The 17,192-nt window shown below is 41.5% G+C and overlaps 1 protein-coding gene across 2 annotated transcripts; it reads left to right on the top strand.

The window, feature by feature from the left end:
- The first annotated feature begins 708 nt into the window (after positions 1–708).
- Positions 709–4,155, top strand: LOC149943474 (solute carrier family 35 member G1-like). Of its 2 annotated transcripts, none has more exons than XM_090174749.1 (3): positions 709–1,677; positions 2,286–2,594; positions 3,153–4,155. In XM_090174749.1, exons 2-3 carry the CDS (start codon positions 2,547–2,549, stop codon positions 4,146–4,148), a joined length of 1,044 nt encoding a protein of 347 aa, XP_090030875.1. In that variant the 5' UTR covers positions 709–1,677; positions 2,286–2,546; the 3' UTR covers positions 4,149–4,155. The 2 variants fall into 2 exon arrangements, with proteins under 2 accessions (XP_090030875.1, XP_090030876.1); XM_090174750.1 differs by lacking the exon at positions 709–1,677 and adding an exon at positions 2,215–2,242 and having other exon boundaries at positions 2,327–2,594.
- The last annotated feature ends 13,037 nt before the right edge of the window (positions 4,156–17,192 follow it).

Below are 17,192 nucleotides of genomic sequence, written 5' to 3'. Positions count from 1 at the left end.
ATTACGTTGAGTTAAAATAATATAAACATTACACGAAATAACCAACATAATGACCAATTTGTTAAATGTAATTTTTACACAACTAATTATTACGGAGTTTGATGCGGAAATCTTTTTAATCATATTTGCATTTATTTATAAACGTTTTAATACGTGACTAACGCGATAGTACAAGCAACTCGTGTTGTGAAGAAATACTCATGGAAAACATTATAACTAAGAATAGATTGTCAGAAGTGTCATGCAATGATGACAACCTTAGTTGTATCTTTAAACCCTTGCCCTCGGGTTGCCATGATGTCGAATCTGAACTTCCGAAGTTTGGTCAAGTCATTTAAACGTTACAAACGAAAGATTTTATTTATGTCAATTTAATTTCGGAATACTCTAGCTTTATTTTTAATGTAAATGTTGTATCAATCGACGGTTGAAATTTCATGTGAAAATAATATTATGTGTGGTTTGACTTAATTGTTTTTTAGACGAAATACTGAAATTAATGTGTTTTCAACGAGTCTCCATATGTCGTCGGAACCAACTGCAAACGTTTTTCAACAATTACTAAGTCACGTTTCACCTTATCATTTTGTCGAGACGTCAACTACATTCTGCACGACTACACTTTCATGTAGCGGGAGGCATAGTAAACAGCCTTTGATAAACTCAAGCATTTCCATAAATGAAACCAGTATCTGGATACCTTTCGGCTGTTCTCGGATTTCGATGAAAAGTAGCTATTGTAGCTCATTGACGTCATTTTACTCTAATTTGGTCCATGCGAATGGTTGGTGCAACATAGCTCGAGAAAATTGAAAAAAAAATAAAATAGTAAGTGGATGCTAAACAATTTTTACATGTTCTAGCACTAAAACTGTACACTTTTTACTATCGGCCTGCCCGAGGGGTCGAACATTCCAACGAATCCCGCACACTTTCCAAGAAATCCGACAAGAAATCCGAAATCCAGCTTGGATTTCTTCAAAATCCAGAGATTTTTTCCAAATCTCGAAATCCGTCAAGAAATCCGAAATCCAACCTGGATTTCTCCAAAATCCGGAGATTTTTCCCAAATATAGAAATCCGGCAAGGAACAGTGGCGGCTTAAGAAGGCTGGGTTCCCGGGGTGGCGGCAGTGTTTTGTGACACCCCCAGCACCGTGCAGAAGTTTTCGCGGGTCCGTCTTTTTCAAGTTTAATCGTTCGGATTGATTTGCACCCCCCCCCTCGAGCTTCTCCGATGGCACCCCCTGCTGCCCTGGTACCCGGGGCGGACCGCGCCCCCCCCCCTTAGGCCGCCACTGGCAAGGAATCCAGAAATCCGACGGGAAATCGAGAAATTGCCTTATCTTGAAATCCGACTGGAAATCCTGAAATCCAGTGAGAAATCGAGAAGTCCCGAAATCCGACGAGAAATCCGTATACGTGAAATATCGAAATCCGACGAGAAATCCAGAAATCCGGGACAAAAATAAAAAAATCCGAAATCAAACAAGAAATCTTGTGATCCCGTGCACATTTTTGGTGAATGTCCGACCCCTCGGGCCTGCCACACCAATAGAACCCCTCCCAAGCAGACGACTGAATTTACCGACAACCTAATTCCCTTACTGCTCTTCAAGCCTGCTTTTGGGGATCAGTAGTAAAATGTGGATCAACATACTTAAAAATTCACGTAAGCGTAAGTGTAAATTCAAGTTATTTTACGTTTCTGTTAACGTTTCATGTTTGCGGTGTAGAGTATTATCATCAGAATAGTTTGATTAAGAGTATATATATGTGTAGAAAGTGCTCGTCTAATGGTTTTCTGAAGCAATATTTTTTTAAATGAATGTACTCTAAAATTAATTGCTTTCAAAATTGGCGCTGTAGTCTTTTGAACCTGTTTCCAATTAGCGCGTATGAAAAGTTGCGTATAAAGGAGTCAGTATTTACGGCCATCTACCGCTTAGTATCGAATAACTTAGAATTAAGTTTGTTAATTTTGAAGGAAAAAATATTTTAATTCTGTGCTTATATCTTTCGACTAAATTTAAATTACAGATAAATATTAAAAATAAAAGTTATTTTTTATAAGTTTCTTAAAATTTTTCTGGCGCGGTTGCGTATAGTGATACCATTTGACAGAATTCCGTTTTCTAGCTTATTCGTTTAAAAAAATAGCCCGAAAGGCTTACCCTTTCATTAAAGAAAATATAAAACCGGTAACTCTGAACAAGATTTGAGGCTGTATCCTTTAAATATTGGTACGTTTACTTTTTTAATTTTTGTTTCGCTAATTTTAATCAGTATAATCAGACATCCTTCCTCGGTGCTCTCTTGACGACAAGTTTTGAAAGGAACTTCGTGATGCCGCATGTATTTATAAAAAACCAAGGCCGTTGCCAACATTTGTTTTGTCGACTAAGCTGAGTTAACGAAAAAGCTCGTCCCAACTTTCCTGACGTTTTTCCGACGCTTCAAAATACCTGTACTGAAGCTTTATTTAGCGAAACTGTTTAAACGTCACATTTATTTTCCCGATGAATATGATGAAGTGAACGATTAAAAATGAATCATCGCGAAGATAATGTTGAGCTGAAGATCATAACACCCGCAGTGAGATCTCTTAATTTATTAAATACTTTAATTGCGTTACGTATCTGTGCCTATGTCTTTCATTGGCCTTTCTGAGATGCCATGCGCGGTTTGGTTGAATATACATAATATTATATTATTTATATATTTATTAAACATTATAATATATTTCCGAGGCTTAAGACTTTTAGTAAGACCAAAAACTGTTGTAGAAACACCGGTTTTTAAAATATTGCCAATTTAAGAATAAATTTAAAAAAAGTTATTGTTTTCCTGGCTTTCATATACTACGAATCATCTCGTTTTTAAATAATTATAAAAGAAAAAGGATAAAAATAAAACTTAATTAGTTCTTCTAAATACAGTTTTTATTTATTTTTTTTTTGCAAAATAATTTTTTATTTGGTTGCAATTTTTCAGTCTCACTAGCTATTTAATTTAAGCCATAAATATTAGCTTAAAATTAAATTATCACAAAGTTTTTTTAGAAGCCCATAAATGAGGGATGCGTAACGTTATTAGAAAATAGTAACGAATAAGTTTTGTGCTATTTGCTGTTATTTGAAAAATTCTTATTAGACCATCGAAGAAAACATTGATGTCACTACGGACTCGGAGGTAAAAGTGAGAAAATGTTCGGCATTCAAAGGAATCCTGCTCGCGGGCCTTGCGGGATTTTTGATATCAGTCAACTCTTTGTTCGTGAAAACGCTGCATTCGACAAACGCCGCAGAGTTGACGCTGTTCCGATTCGTGGGTTCGATGTTACTCTCTTTGCCATTCATGTTCTTCGCGAACGTCAAGCTGGAACTGAAGAACTTCGCTTACATTTTGGCCATTCGCTCCTTAATCAGCTCGTTCTGCATGTACTTGCGCGTCATCGGTAATCAGAGTCTGGTATTGACCGACTCCAACGTGATTAACATCAGTGGACCCGTGTTCGTGGCGTTCTTCGGTCGAATTTGTTTGAAAGAGAAGATCAACCGCGCGTCCACCATCGCGCTCTTTTTCACCCTCATTGGTGTTACCATCGTCTCCCAATTCTGGACATTCTCGGAAGACGCGGACCCGGAAATCGTCTTGGGGACTCTATCGTGCTTCGGTTCGATCGCTCTAGCAGCCCTTTCCATGATAATTGTACGGAAGATGGTCGTTTCCGGTGTCCATCCGTCCACCGTCGTGTTTCACCACGGTTGGATGTCGGGAGTTATCTCGATCGGCTTGACGGCGGCCACGGACGGTTTTGAACTGCTAGAGTGCGAACGGAAAGCCTACCTTTCAAACTACGAACGGCTGCTTTTGGTGGTGATCGGTACCTTCACGTGCCAAATGCTCATAAACAACGCCACCAAATTGGAGAACGCCACCGTTGTTTCTTTGGTGAAAAGTTCCGTTCAAATTATTGCCATTTTTGTCTGGCAATATCTTTTCTTCGATAAAGTTCCGTCACTGTTTAGCTACTTAGGGGCCATATTTGTCATAATTGGCTCTTTAGTTTTGTACTTCTCCATATGGGTAAAAACGTGGAAAGATGACTTTCCACTCAAGAAAAGATTACTATTTTTAACAAAATAGAAACCAGTTTTTATTAGCTACTTGAATAAATTTTCTCTAAAATAAACTAGAATTTTTACATCTTTTAGATAATTACACGACGAGTTTTAGTAATAGCAATTATCAGTGCCATCGCCAGAGTTACATATTTGGGGGCACTTAAGTTATAAGCCCTTTTGTTAAAGCATATGAGGTCACTCTTTTTTTTAACACGTTACAGTTCAGGATTGATTAATTTGTATATTTTAGTGCTAAGAATTAACAAAATTTTACGAATAATAGCGGAATAATTAAGCGAAATTACGTGAACCATCAAATGCCAGTCACAGAATCAAATAAAAAGAATTAATTCGAATCTTCCAAATGACAAATAAGTACTTCGCGACTTCAACAATACGAGTCATAAAATTATTACTTCTAATACATAAGTATAAACAGAAGTAAAACACTGAAGTTTTCGTTTAATGATAGTCTGATGCCTAGTATTTGCTTAATCAGAAGCTTCAAAATAGGAAAAGCGTAATTCTCAACTTGTCTCTTTATTAGCAAAATAATACGGTCGAAGAAAACCGTTTCGGTCTCAAATTCGAAGTTAACTACCTTCAGGAACGAATCGAGTGTTTCTAATAGTCAGTTTTACATTACAATTCCATAATTTATCATTATTTAACCAAAGGCGTTTCAATTTTCAATAAGACTATCAACAGTTTCGGAGATTTCTCAGTACTTAGCCAAATACTAATAAATTTATACGGTCATTGGGAAAACAGTCCATCGTAAAAACATTAACGCCAGGAATTTATTAAGTGCAATACTTTCGTTGATTATTACTTATGCTAATACCAGTTTAAATCTATAAATTCGACGGCAGACTAGCGTAAGTGTGATTTTCCGTTTTCCTTGGAAATTATTTTACTTTATGAAATTATTTTTGCAGTCGTCTATAATTACCTTCACCTCAATCGTGGAACAATTTGATAATTTTACTTTTAATATCTAGAATGCACAATCATTGTACTGATTTCTTTAGTCAACCTTAATTACAGTTTTTCGGTGAAAGACTTTGAGATGCCTTTTAAGAAATTTTGATGGCTCAAGCTTAGACCTCTAATTTTTTTTTAGAAGTTAATTGCATTAACAAGTACTGTAATAAATTTGCTAACGTGAAACTGCCTTTTTTAGTTGCATATCGATTTATTATCTCGTGATATTAAGACCGTTCTTAAACGTACAAAAACCCGAAAACCTGCACATTAATCCTTATATCATTTTGACAATATAATAAACAATAATCATATTTAACGGTTTAAATCTGTAAATTTGAAGGCAAGGACTGTTTTAAAAACATTATTTGATTTATATAAAATGAAAAATATAACTTAATAAAAATATTTTTCAGTCGTCTATTGTGTAATTCCTAATAGAGGTATAACTTTAATTATTAGATCTGTTTTAAGTTTAAGAAATTGGAATGCAACATCATGTTAGGGATGTTATTAGTTTACCTCAATTAAAATATGTTGGTTGGTTGCAGACGCTGACACGCCATTCAAGCCATTTGAAAAAGTCCAACTTTGAACTCTTAATGTGAGAGTTTGTCTTAGTTGGAAGTTGATTGGCCCTTAACGGGTTCGAGTGTGCAATAACTGGTGGCTTTACCGGGGATTCGGAGTCCGACTCTTGTAACCCATAAGGACGGTGGTGCACTGGGAGATGTTAGCTCTTATCAAATGGTCCTATCTCCACCTCCGACTTCGGTCAGGTATGGGCTGGAAACTGAGCTTCGGCTCAGGCTAACGGAAAGGGTCCAGGCAAACTGGCCGCCTCGGAGGATCGGGTAGCCTGCTGTGGGGCGGCGGGTCTCCGTATGAGGTGCAGTGGTCCTGTTTCCCGGCCTTTTGGAGCCCACCGGGATCTCCGGTGCCAGCTGTGCTGGGTTATGTGGACCGCTGTGTGACCGTCGTTCCCCTTAAGGAGCTCTTTCTGAAGGGTGTGGCTCTCTACCTACGTAGGTAGGGTGTCGGCTGGAGTTGCTATAGCATCCACTCTTATTCCCACTGCTGTGTGCGAAGTGGCGAGCTGGTCGAACCATTGCTGCACCTTCTGCTGGGTTGAGTGGCTTGCGTCAAAGGTGCGACCATCAGTAGTAGGGTTCTGCTACCCATGCTGGATTTGTCACCTGTCCGGGCTTGTGGACGCTGGCGTAGGGCATACTGATATGACCACCGGTGAAGTAGGCCGTTTGATCGCTTGGAGCACCGGTATATAAATTTCTGATCACATTCTTGTATTGTTCAAATACTATAATTCATCTGGTACTGTGAAACAACCATTTTGGTTGCCAATCGAAATATTGTGTGAAAATTAGGACAATTTAGATAAATACGAAAACCTTCAGGTTACGCGTTAATCTTATCATTAGAGAGTGGTTAAATGAAATATTTTTTTCAGAGTTAAGTTTTTTCTATTTTGATATTCTAGGATTGAAAGAAATGCATGGTGTTTGAAATTGATCGATACAAGCGTTTTTCGCAAAAACTACGTATTGTAAGGGGGGTATTCGATGACTAGTAATCGTTTTAAATTTAAATTTTCATGAAATCGGGGCATTTGTCATGGTTTTGGAAAAAAATATTGTTTACCGGTAAGTGGCACACCAAAAGTTTCAATGAGAAAGAGAAAAAGAGCAAACTCTAAAAGGTTAGAATAAACTTGGTTGGTTAAAATTCGCCTATTTTACACTGAAATATGAGGTCATGAAAAAAACAAGATGGTCGTAGGAGGCAATAGCTTTTCATTGCATTTATTTTATTCGAAAATTGGCCAAAATATTCCTATGTTGGAATTTCCAAAAACAAAATTAGTTTACAAATGTGCTTCAATTATACCACCGTCAACTGCAATATACATCTGGGCACGAAAAAATAAAAGATTTCGAAAAGAGGTTGGGATCATTTCTGGAGAGACAAGACGACATGCTTCTACAATTATCTCGCGTAACGCTTAAACAGTGGCCACTAGCGTACGGTATTCCAGAGCTGTTACGTCCGGGGATCTAGGAGGCCAACGAACGGGTCCATTCCTTCCCATCCATAGATTTGGGAATTCATTGTTGAGGTACTCCATGACATTACGGTGCTAGTGATCTGGCGCTCCGTCGTGCTGATAACAAAGACGTCTGAAAGCGTGCAGTAATTCTCTCCATTAAGACGAGCCCACACATTGACGCGAAACTGCTGCTGATTGTGATGAGGGTATCCCCAGTAAGGATTCTCGTTGCACCACATGTGATTGTTCTGGTGGTTAAATGGACCATCCCTTGAGAAAGTGCACTCATCGGACATTAGCGAAAGACGTTGAAAATCCAGGTTTTCATCAGCCATGATGTTAAGAAGCGCGGCTATCTTACAAAAATTCTCGATGAACCGCTTTCAGAATAAAGCCATCACACTAAACCGACTCAACTGGCGAATATTACGGGGTGTTGAAAACTCACGCATTTTCGCCGAGACTCTCTTCTTTGACACAATATTCCCTAGAATCTTACTCTCTGACCTCCAAAAATGGGTTTTGGACGCTTTAATGGCTAACCCTGCCCTCATCAGTCTGTCGAACACCTCCTCCAAAGCCCGTATGTGGCTGTTAAAATCAGCGGACGCAACTATAATATCGTCTAGGTATGCGCAGACCCAGTGATGAGCTAAGTCCATAAACAGACTTTTCACCATACGCTGAAACGTGCTTGGCGCCCCCGTGAGTCCAAACATTAACACCTTTTGGGTGAAATAGCCCACGATGAGTCACGAAAGCCACCAAGTCCCGATCACTCTCAAGTCTCAAACAGAGGGACTTGATGGTATCCACTGCGCGTATCTAGAGTAGCATCGATTCTCGGACATCATCGATTCTTGGGAACGGGAACTTATCTTTCCGGGTCAACTTGTTTAATGCATGATAGTCGGGGTGCAACATCGTGCTTTTTAACAATCACTACTGGAGCTGATCACGGCGAATTACACGGCTCAATTAGCTTTTGCTCGAGCATTTCTTCTATTATATCATCGATGACCTTCCTGGTTTTTGGCCATTTTCACCTTAAAATCCAGATATTTTTTTAAATTAGGAGCGACTTGGTTGAATATTAAATTTTGAGTAACATTGTAGTACTGATCATTTCTGAACTACTTTCGGTTGCATTAAGAAATTTTAAGTGAGATTTCTGGCCAATTCGCGGAACCCGTCAACCCACGTACGCACTTTGTCATATTTGAATTTCGTGCCAATTGATACAGGCGCTATCTAACTCGTTCGCGTTTCGCTACCTTATTTTCAAAACCAGGTTACTCGAAAAATTCGGTTTGTCTAAAAATTAATTTAAATTAAAGTGTTCGCGTTTCGCTACCTTATTTCCAAAACCAGGTAACTCGACAAATTATTTTTCGATAAAATTTATCTCATTATTAAGTTAATGTAGAAGATAATTTGATATTAATATTTAAAATATAATATTTAATACACCGGGAGGATTTTGTGTACTTAAATGTCCGTGACGTTTTGTCTACTTCTATGAAATGTGGCGTGCAACTCGTTCTCCCCGGTCGCAAATGAGAATATGCCATAATAATCAGCTAGGCTAGGCTAATACCCAAGGCACCACCTTAGGCCTAAGTCATCAAGCGACTTTTGAAGCCATTAATTGAATCTAAATCCACTAACCTTCTACAACAAGAGGACATTCCGCTAATGCATTTTTAATCCCGTCATAATCGGTAAAATCGTGTACGTAATCGGTAGTTAGGAGGGGACCAATAGCTGAACAACCATGGGACAAATTAAAGTGTATATGAATAAACTAGTGTTATTCATTTTCCGAAAAAATTAAATGCGGAAAAACTTCAAGAAAATTAGAAAAATAAAACATTTAAACATAAATTACTTTTTAAGGGTTTTTAATGTTATTAACTTTTTATCGATACAAAATGTCTAATAAAAGTAAACATACTACCAAACATTAATAGTGTTACATTGTTAATCAGTTTAATCTAGTCTAGAGGTTTAGTTTTACTTTCAGATTCGAAAATTTAAGGCCAAAATGCCGCTTTATTTAAATTTTCAAACAATATTAGACTAATCATGGAATTAAAACTTTTTTTATTTTATTTGGAAAAATACGGAAAATGTTCTGACTTATAACACTAGAATAAACTGAAACTTTTCAACAAAACTATCCCCAAACGAGTAATTACTGTTCATAATATATGTCCCGTCCTAGAATACACGAAAAAGACAATATATTAGACATTAGGGTAGAATTTTAATTTCTTCAAATTTGTTGAGGGTTTAACTTTTTGGTCCGTTCCTATTCGCGTAATTTATCAATATATATGTGGTTGGTTAGGACTATTGATTATTTTCAGTGTCGGGGTATTTCCGTATTGTTATATTCTTGTACTGTCATATCGTAGTACAACATTGATTTGTCTTGAGTTTCATTTATTTAACATTTTATCTTCTCGTAGCTCAATCGAATGAATATGGTAAACCCGAGTGTTAATTTATAACACATTAACTTTTACTTATAGTAGCGCTTGCCATAGCGAGTTCATTCTCCTCGCAGCAAGAGGAGCTGGGTTCGATCCCCGCTTATGGCACTTGGTGAAAACTCGGAAAAACTCCTTCCGCGTTGAGTTTGCAAGTTCTCTCCCCACTCGTTAAAGGGGTTTTCCCTCTAGCTCTTCGGTTTCCCCTTCCATAAAAACTTGTTGAGGTTAACAGTATTAATTAATTGAGCAAACCCTAAATTTCGGTGTTCCATGACTGGTTAATATAATAAGTAACCATAAATTGCTTATCGTAGAACAATCAATGTCAAAGGGACCTTAGGGTAGCTAAAGAAATATAATTACCTTTTCCTGGCGTTGCAGAACTAATAGGATGTTAATTGGTGCACTTCCCAAAATACGTTGATACGCTTATTTGATTTGCTTATTGAAATTTCGTGAGAGCAAATGGAATAAGGATGAACGAACGAATACCAAAAGGGTTTCATTATTTATATCATATGATAAGAGGAACACGTGTCAGAGCAAATGGAATAAGGACGAACGAACGACTACCAAAAGGGTTTCATTATTTATATCATATGATAAGAGGAACAGGTGTCAGAGCAAATGGAATAAGGACGAACGAACGACTACCAAAAGGGTTTCATTATTTATATCATATGATAAGAGGAACATGTGTCAGAGCAAATGGAATAAGGACGAGCGAACGACTACCAAAAGGGTTTCATTATTTATATCATATGATAAGAGGAACATGTGTCAGAGCAAATGGATTAAGGACGAACGAACAACTACCAAAAGGGTTTCATTATTTATATCATATGATAAGAGGAACATGTGTCAGAACAAATGGAATAAGGACGAACGAACGACTACCAAAAGGGTTATTTTATTTATATCATATGATAAGAGGAACATGTGTCAGAGCAAATGGAATAAGGACGAACGAACGACTACCAAAAGGGTTTCATTATTTATATCATATGATAAGAGGAACATGTGTCAGAGCAAATGGAATAAGGACGAACGAACGACTACCAAAAGGGTTTCATTATTTATATCATATGATAAAAGGAACTTATGTCAGAGCAAATGGAATAAGGACGAACGAACGACTACCAAAAGGGTTTCATTATTTATATCATATGATAAGAGGAACATGTGTCAGAGCAAATGGAATAAGGACGAACGAACGACTACCAAAAGGGTTTCATTATTTATATCATATGATAAAAGGAACTTATGTCAGAGCAAATGGAATAAGGACGAACGAACGACTACCAAAAGGGTTTCATTATTTATATCATATGATAAGAGGAACATGTGTCAGAGCAAATGGAATAAGGACGAACGAACGAATACCAAAAGGGTTTCATTATTTATATCATATGATAAGAGGAACATATGTCAGAGCAAATGGAATAAGGACGAACGAACGAATACCAAAAGGGTTTCATTATTTATATCATATGATAAGAGGAACATGTGTCAGAGCAAATGGAATAAGGACGAACGAACGACTACCAAAAGGGTTTCATTATTTATATCATATGATAAGAGGAACATGTGTCAGAACAAATGGAATAAGGACGAACGAACGACTACCAAAAGGGTTTCATTATTTATATCATATGATAAGAGGAACATGTGTCAGAACAAATGGAATAAGGACGAACGAACGACTACCAAAAGGGTTTCATTATTTATATCATATGATAAGAGGAACATGTGTCAGAGCAAATGGAATAAGGACGAGCGAACGACTACCAAAAGGGTTTCATTATTTATATCATATGATAAGAGGAACATGTGTCAGAGCAAATGGAATAAGGACGAGCGAACGACTACCAAAAGGGTTTCATTATTTATATCATATGATAAAAGGCACATGTGTCAGAGCAAATGGAATAAGGACGAACGAACGACTACCAAAAGGGTTTCATTATTTATATCATATGATAAAAGGAACACGTGTCAGAGCAAATGGAATAAGGACGAACGAACGACTACCAAAAGGGTTTCATTATTTATATCATATGATAAGAGGAACATGTGTCAGAGCAAATGGAATAAGGACGAGCGAACGACTACCAAAAGGGTTTCATTATTTATATCATATGATAAAAGGCACATGTGTCAGAGCAAATGGAATAAGGACGAACGAACGACTACCAAAAGGGTTTCATTATTTATATCATATGATAAAAGGAACACGTGTCAGAGCAAATGGAATAAGGACGAACGAACGACTACCAAAAGGGTTTCATTATTTATATCATATGATAAGAGGAACATGTGTCAGAACAAATGGAATAAGGACGAGCGAACGACTACCAAAAGGGTTTCATTATTTATATCATATGATAAGAGGAACATGTGTCAGAACAAATGGAATAAGGACGAGCGAACGACTACCAAAAGGGTTTCATTATTTATATCATATGATAAGAGGAACATGTGTCAGAGCAAATGGAATAAGGATGAACGAACGACTACCAAAAGGGTTTCATTATTTATATCATATGATAAGAGGAACATGTGTCAGAGCAAATGGAATAAGGATGAACGAACGACTACCAAAAGGGTTTCATTATTTATATCATATGATAAGAGGAACATGTGTCAGAGCAAATGGAATAAGGATGAACGAACGACTACCAAAAGGGTTTCATTATTTATATCATATGATAAGAGGAACATGTGTCAGAGCAAATGGAATAAGGATGAACGAACGACTACCAAAAGGGTTTCATTATTTATATCATATGATAAGAGGAACATGTGTCAGAGCAAATGGAATAAGGGCGAACGAGCGACTACCAAAAGGGTTTCATTATTTATATCATATGATAAGAGGAACATGTGTCAGAGCAAATGGAATAAGGACGAACGAACGACTACCAAAAGGGTTTCATTATTTATATCATATGATAAGAGGAACATGTGTCAGAGCAAATGGAATAAGGATGAACGAACGACTACCAAAAGGGTTTCATTATTTATATCATATGATAAGAGGAACATGTGTCAGAGCAAATGGAATAAGGGCGAACGAGCGACTACCAAAAGGGTTTCATTATTTATATCATATGATAAGAGGAACATGTGTCAGAGCAAATGGAATAAGGACGAACGAACGACTACCAAAAGGGTTTCATTATTTATATCATATGATAAGAGGAACATGTGTCAGAACAAATGGAATAAGGACGAACGAACGACTACCAAAAGGGTTTCATTATTTATATCATATGATAAGAGGAACATGTGTCAGAACAAATGGAATAAGGACGAACGAACGACTACCAAAAGGGTTTCATTATTTATATCATATGATAAGAGGAACATGTGTCAGAGCAAATGGAATAAGGACGAACGAACGACTACCAAAAGGGTTTCATTATTTATATCATATGATAAGAGGAACATGTGTCAGAGCAAAAGGAATAAGGACGAACGAACGACTACCAAAAGGGTTTTAGTAAATATTGCGACGACAAGTTTGGGTTTGATGATAAAAACCGAGGACTTGATGCGTCAGTGATCGGCGGGGCTGGATCTAGTGGTAGCGGCGGGGTCGAGTCAGGAACGAGAGCTGGGCGAGGGTCTGGTCTGTCGCTGCAGCTGGTCTGTCCTTCGTCGGCTGCTGCCCCGGCATTTGTAGGCGGAGCGCGGCTCCCAGAGAAGCGGTCGTCCCACAATCCACCTCTGGGGGATGGGGGGTGAGCGCTGCCTCGGGGGGATGGGGGGAGAGCGTTGTCTCGGGGGACAACGCGAACCTCCGGGAACGAGTTGCTCCACAATCCAGTCGTTACAATGCCCCCTCCCTCCGGAAGACCCGCCTCGGTTCTAACTGCTTCGTGGTCGGGCTGGTGGTCGTCATGGTTGGGTCGGTGGTCGTCATGGTTGGGTCGGTGGTCGTCATGGTTGGGTCGGTGGTCGTCATGGTTGGGTCGGTGGTCGTCCTGGTTGGGTCGGTGGTCGTCATGGTTGGGTCGGTGGTCGTCATGGTTGGGTCGGTGGTCGTCATGGTTGGGTCGGTGGTCGTCATGGTCGGGTCGGTGGTCGTCATGGTCGGGTCGGTGGTCGTCATGGTCGGGTCGGTGGTCGTCATGGTCGGGTTGGTGGTCGTCATGGTCGGGTTGGTGGTCGTCATGGTCGGGTTGGTGGTCGTCATGGTCGGGTTGGTGGTCGTCATGGTCGGGTTGGTGGTCGTCATGGTCGGGTTGGTGGTCGTCATGGTCGGGTTGGTGGTCGTCATGGTCGGGTTGGTGGTCGTCATGGTCGGGTTGGTGGTCGTCATGGTCGGGTTGGTGGTCATCATGGTCGGGTTGGTGGTCGTCATGGTCGGGTTGATTCTTGTACCGCGGTATTATATGCGAAAGTGACGCCGGGTATAGCGTCGTCCCAGTTGCGGTGGTCTTCGTCGACATACATCGAGAGCATGTCGGCCAAAGTTTTATTGAGTCGCTCTGTGAGGCCGTTGGTCTGCGGATGATAGGCGGTGGTACGGAGATGGCGGGTTCCAATCTGTATCAAGACTTCCGTCGTCAGCTTGGCCATGAACTGTGATCCTCGGTCCGTCAATAGTTCCTTCGGGGCGCCGTGGCGAAATACCACTTGGTCCACGAAAAAGGCGGCAGCTTCGGCTGCGGTAGCTTCGGGTACCGCTCGGATTTCAGCCCACTTTGTCAAGTAGTCGGTGCATACCAAAATGAACGTGTTTCCTTGCCGCGACTTGGGAAATGGCCCGAGAAAGTCCATCCCGACTCGTTGAAATGGTTGGTCGGGGCAAGGCAAGGATTGAAGTCGTCCAACTGGGCCGGTCGTCGGCGTTTTGCGGGTCTGGCACAAGGAACAGGTGCGAATGTATTGTTCAACTGATTTCTGCAGCTTAGGCCAATAATAGCGCTCGGAAATGCGCCGAAATGTTTTGAAAAATCCCATGTGGCCAGCGGACGGTGGATCGTGAGCGGCTTGAAGTACATCAGAGCGTAAAGAGCTTGGAACCGCCAGTAAAGGCCGCTTCTGGGCTTTGCGGTAAAGAACGTCATTCGTCAGGAGGTACTTAGTGGCTCGGCGTTGCAAGGCTCTAGAAACTGGGATCGATGGATCGTGGAGGTGATGTATGATGGGGCCAAAGACTAGATCGGCGAGTTGTAACGTCGCTATATCTGGTAGGTCGATTAAGGCGTTGATCGGGCCAGCCTCTGTGGGAGCTCCGGTGATTTCATCGGCAATAAGGCGGCTTAAGCAATCGGCGTTGGAATGGCGACGCCCACTGCGATGTACAATCTCGAGGTCCTGGTCTTGCACTTGTAACGACCATCGGGCGAGACGACCGTGGGGATCTTTAAGGGTCTGCAGCCAGCACAGGGCGTGATGGTCAGTAATGATGCGGACGTGACGGCCGTAGATATAGGGACGAAACTGCTTCAGAGCCCATACGAGAGCCAAACACTCCTTTTCCGTGGTGCTATAATTGACTTCCGGGTCCGACAGGGAGCGGCTGGCATATGCTATGACGTGTTCGTTGCCATCTTTGCGCTGCGAGAGAACTGCTCCCACGCCCTTGTTTGAGGCGTCAGGGTGAATCTCCGTAGGGAGCTCAGGATCGAAGTGGCACAGGATCGGTGGCTGCGTCAGTTTGGCTTTCAGCGTCCGGAAAGCTCGTGCTTGTGCCTGACCCCATTGAAATATGGCTTGCGGACTTGTGAGCTCGGTCAAAGGCCGGGCGATTGTTGAAAAATTCTTTACGAATCTGCGATAGTATGAGCAGAGCCCTAGGAATGACTGCAGGTCTTTTCGAGTGGTGGGAGCCGGAAAAGCGTCAACTGCTTGTGTTTTAGCTGGATCTGGTGAAACCCCTTTCTCTGATATGATGTGGCCTAGATACGACATGGAGCTGTCTGCAAAATGACATTTTTCGGCGTTGAGGGAAAGACCGGCTTCGCTGATTCTGCCCAGTACTTGCTTTAAACGAGTAATGTGGGCCTCGAATGTTTCGGAGAAGACTACTATGTCGTCAAGGTAGACTAGACAGGTATTCCACTTGAGGCCGGCAAGGACGACATCCATTGTCCGCTGGAAAGTGGCAGCGGCGTTGCTCAGCCCCATGGGTAGGACGTTGAATTCGAAGAGGCCGTCCGGTGTACAGAAGGCGGTCTTTTCTCTATCGTCGGCGGCGAGCGGAATCTGCCAGTATCCTTTAGCTAAGTCCATTGTGCTAAAATATTTTGCACCGTGGAGTCGATCCAGAGCGTCGTCAACTCTTGGCAACGGGTAAACGTCTCGCTTTGTCAGATCGTTGAGACGGCGGAAATCAATGCAAAAGCGGGGTGTGCCGTCTTTTTTGGCGACGAGTCGTACGCGTGAAGCCCATGGGCTAGTGGATGGACGGATTATCTTGTCTCGCATCATCTTACGGACCTCTTCGCAGATAATGTCTCGTTCGGCGAATGACGTGCGGCGTGGCGGTAGGTGAACGGGCAAATGTCCCTGGGTGTTGATAGTATGCGGCGGCAGCTTGGAGCGGCGGAGAGGATCTTCGGCCTTTTTGAAACAGTAGCCAAATTCGGCCAAAATGGATTCTACTCTGCGGCGTTCAGCATCGGATAAATCAGCGCCGATCGTGGAGCGTTGCCACGCGTGAGGGTCAGGAACTGTCATGTGATTGACGGTGGCAACGGTAGTTGTGGATATTGCCAGGTTTTCGATGGTACCGATCTGCATTCCAGGTTGCAAAATCTTATCGTCGAAGGAAAGATTGCCAACAGCGGCGGCGAGGTCGGTTTTTATCGGGAGAATAGCGAACGGCGCGGCGAGGCCCGACTTTCGACGTAATTCTCTGCTGGGTGTGAGGAGAGCGTCCGTGAAATCTGGAGAGCGGGAGAGCTTGATTGGGAGGAGTGTTTCCGTCCAAGGTTTAAGGGTCATCGGAGTCTCAATATCGAGAAAGGCGATGATCGGGGCCTCCTCGGGGTACGGCTGGTTTCCGGGAAGATCTTCAAGCATCGTTGCGTCAGGGTGGTCAGGACTGGACGGTGTATTCGGCAGTTGTAGAACGTCTGTGGAGCCGAAATTGAGGACGAGTTTCGTATCACGGCACCAGTCGATCCCCAGCAGAACGTCGGCGGGTAGATTTGGCAGTACAAGCGCGGAGAAAGTTGTTTTCGACCCTCCAATGCTTAGTTTGACTGGAACACGGCCCCGGGAAAAGATGATATGACCACTGGCGGACTTGATCGGCACCTCGCAGTGCTGGATTGAAAGTTGATGTGCGGAGACGAAATCTTGACTGATGGCTGAAACAGCAGCGCCGGGGTCGATGAGTGCGTGAGCGGGATGACCGTGAACACGGCATAATCGGCGGATTAAAGCGTCGTTGGCAGAGGGAATTTGTGACAAGGCTGCGATCGGACCCTCTGCAGAGTGAACGGAATGGACGGAACGGGAGTCGCAAGGCCCACGCCTTGGCACAGGAAACAGATCGGACGACCCT

Source organism: Leiobunum rupestre, chromosome 5 (assembly GCF_980474605.1).
Source record: "Leiobunum rupestre chromosome 5, qqLeiRupe1.1.hap1, whole genome shotgun sequence".
NCBI classification, from domain to species: Eukaryota; Metazoa; Arthropoda; class Arachnida; order Opiliones; family Sclerosomatidae; genus Leiobunum; species Leiobunum rupestre.
The sequence above is the reverse complement of the archived record's forward strand: the minus strand, read 5'-3'. Positions and strand labels throughout refer to the sequence as shown.

What these genes read in the sequence shown, in the direction of transcription:
- LOC149943474 (XM_090174749.1), top strand. Translation starts at nt 2,547, where the DNA reads ATGAATCATCGCGAAGATAATGTTGAGCTGAAGATCATAACACCCGCA. An exon ending in TGAAGATCATAACACCCGCA is followed by an intron (nt 2,595 to 3,152) that starts GTGAGATCTCTT and finishes AATTCTTATTAG; the next exon opens with ACCATCGAAGAAAACATTGA.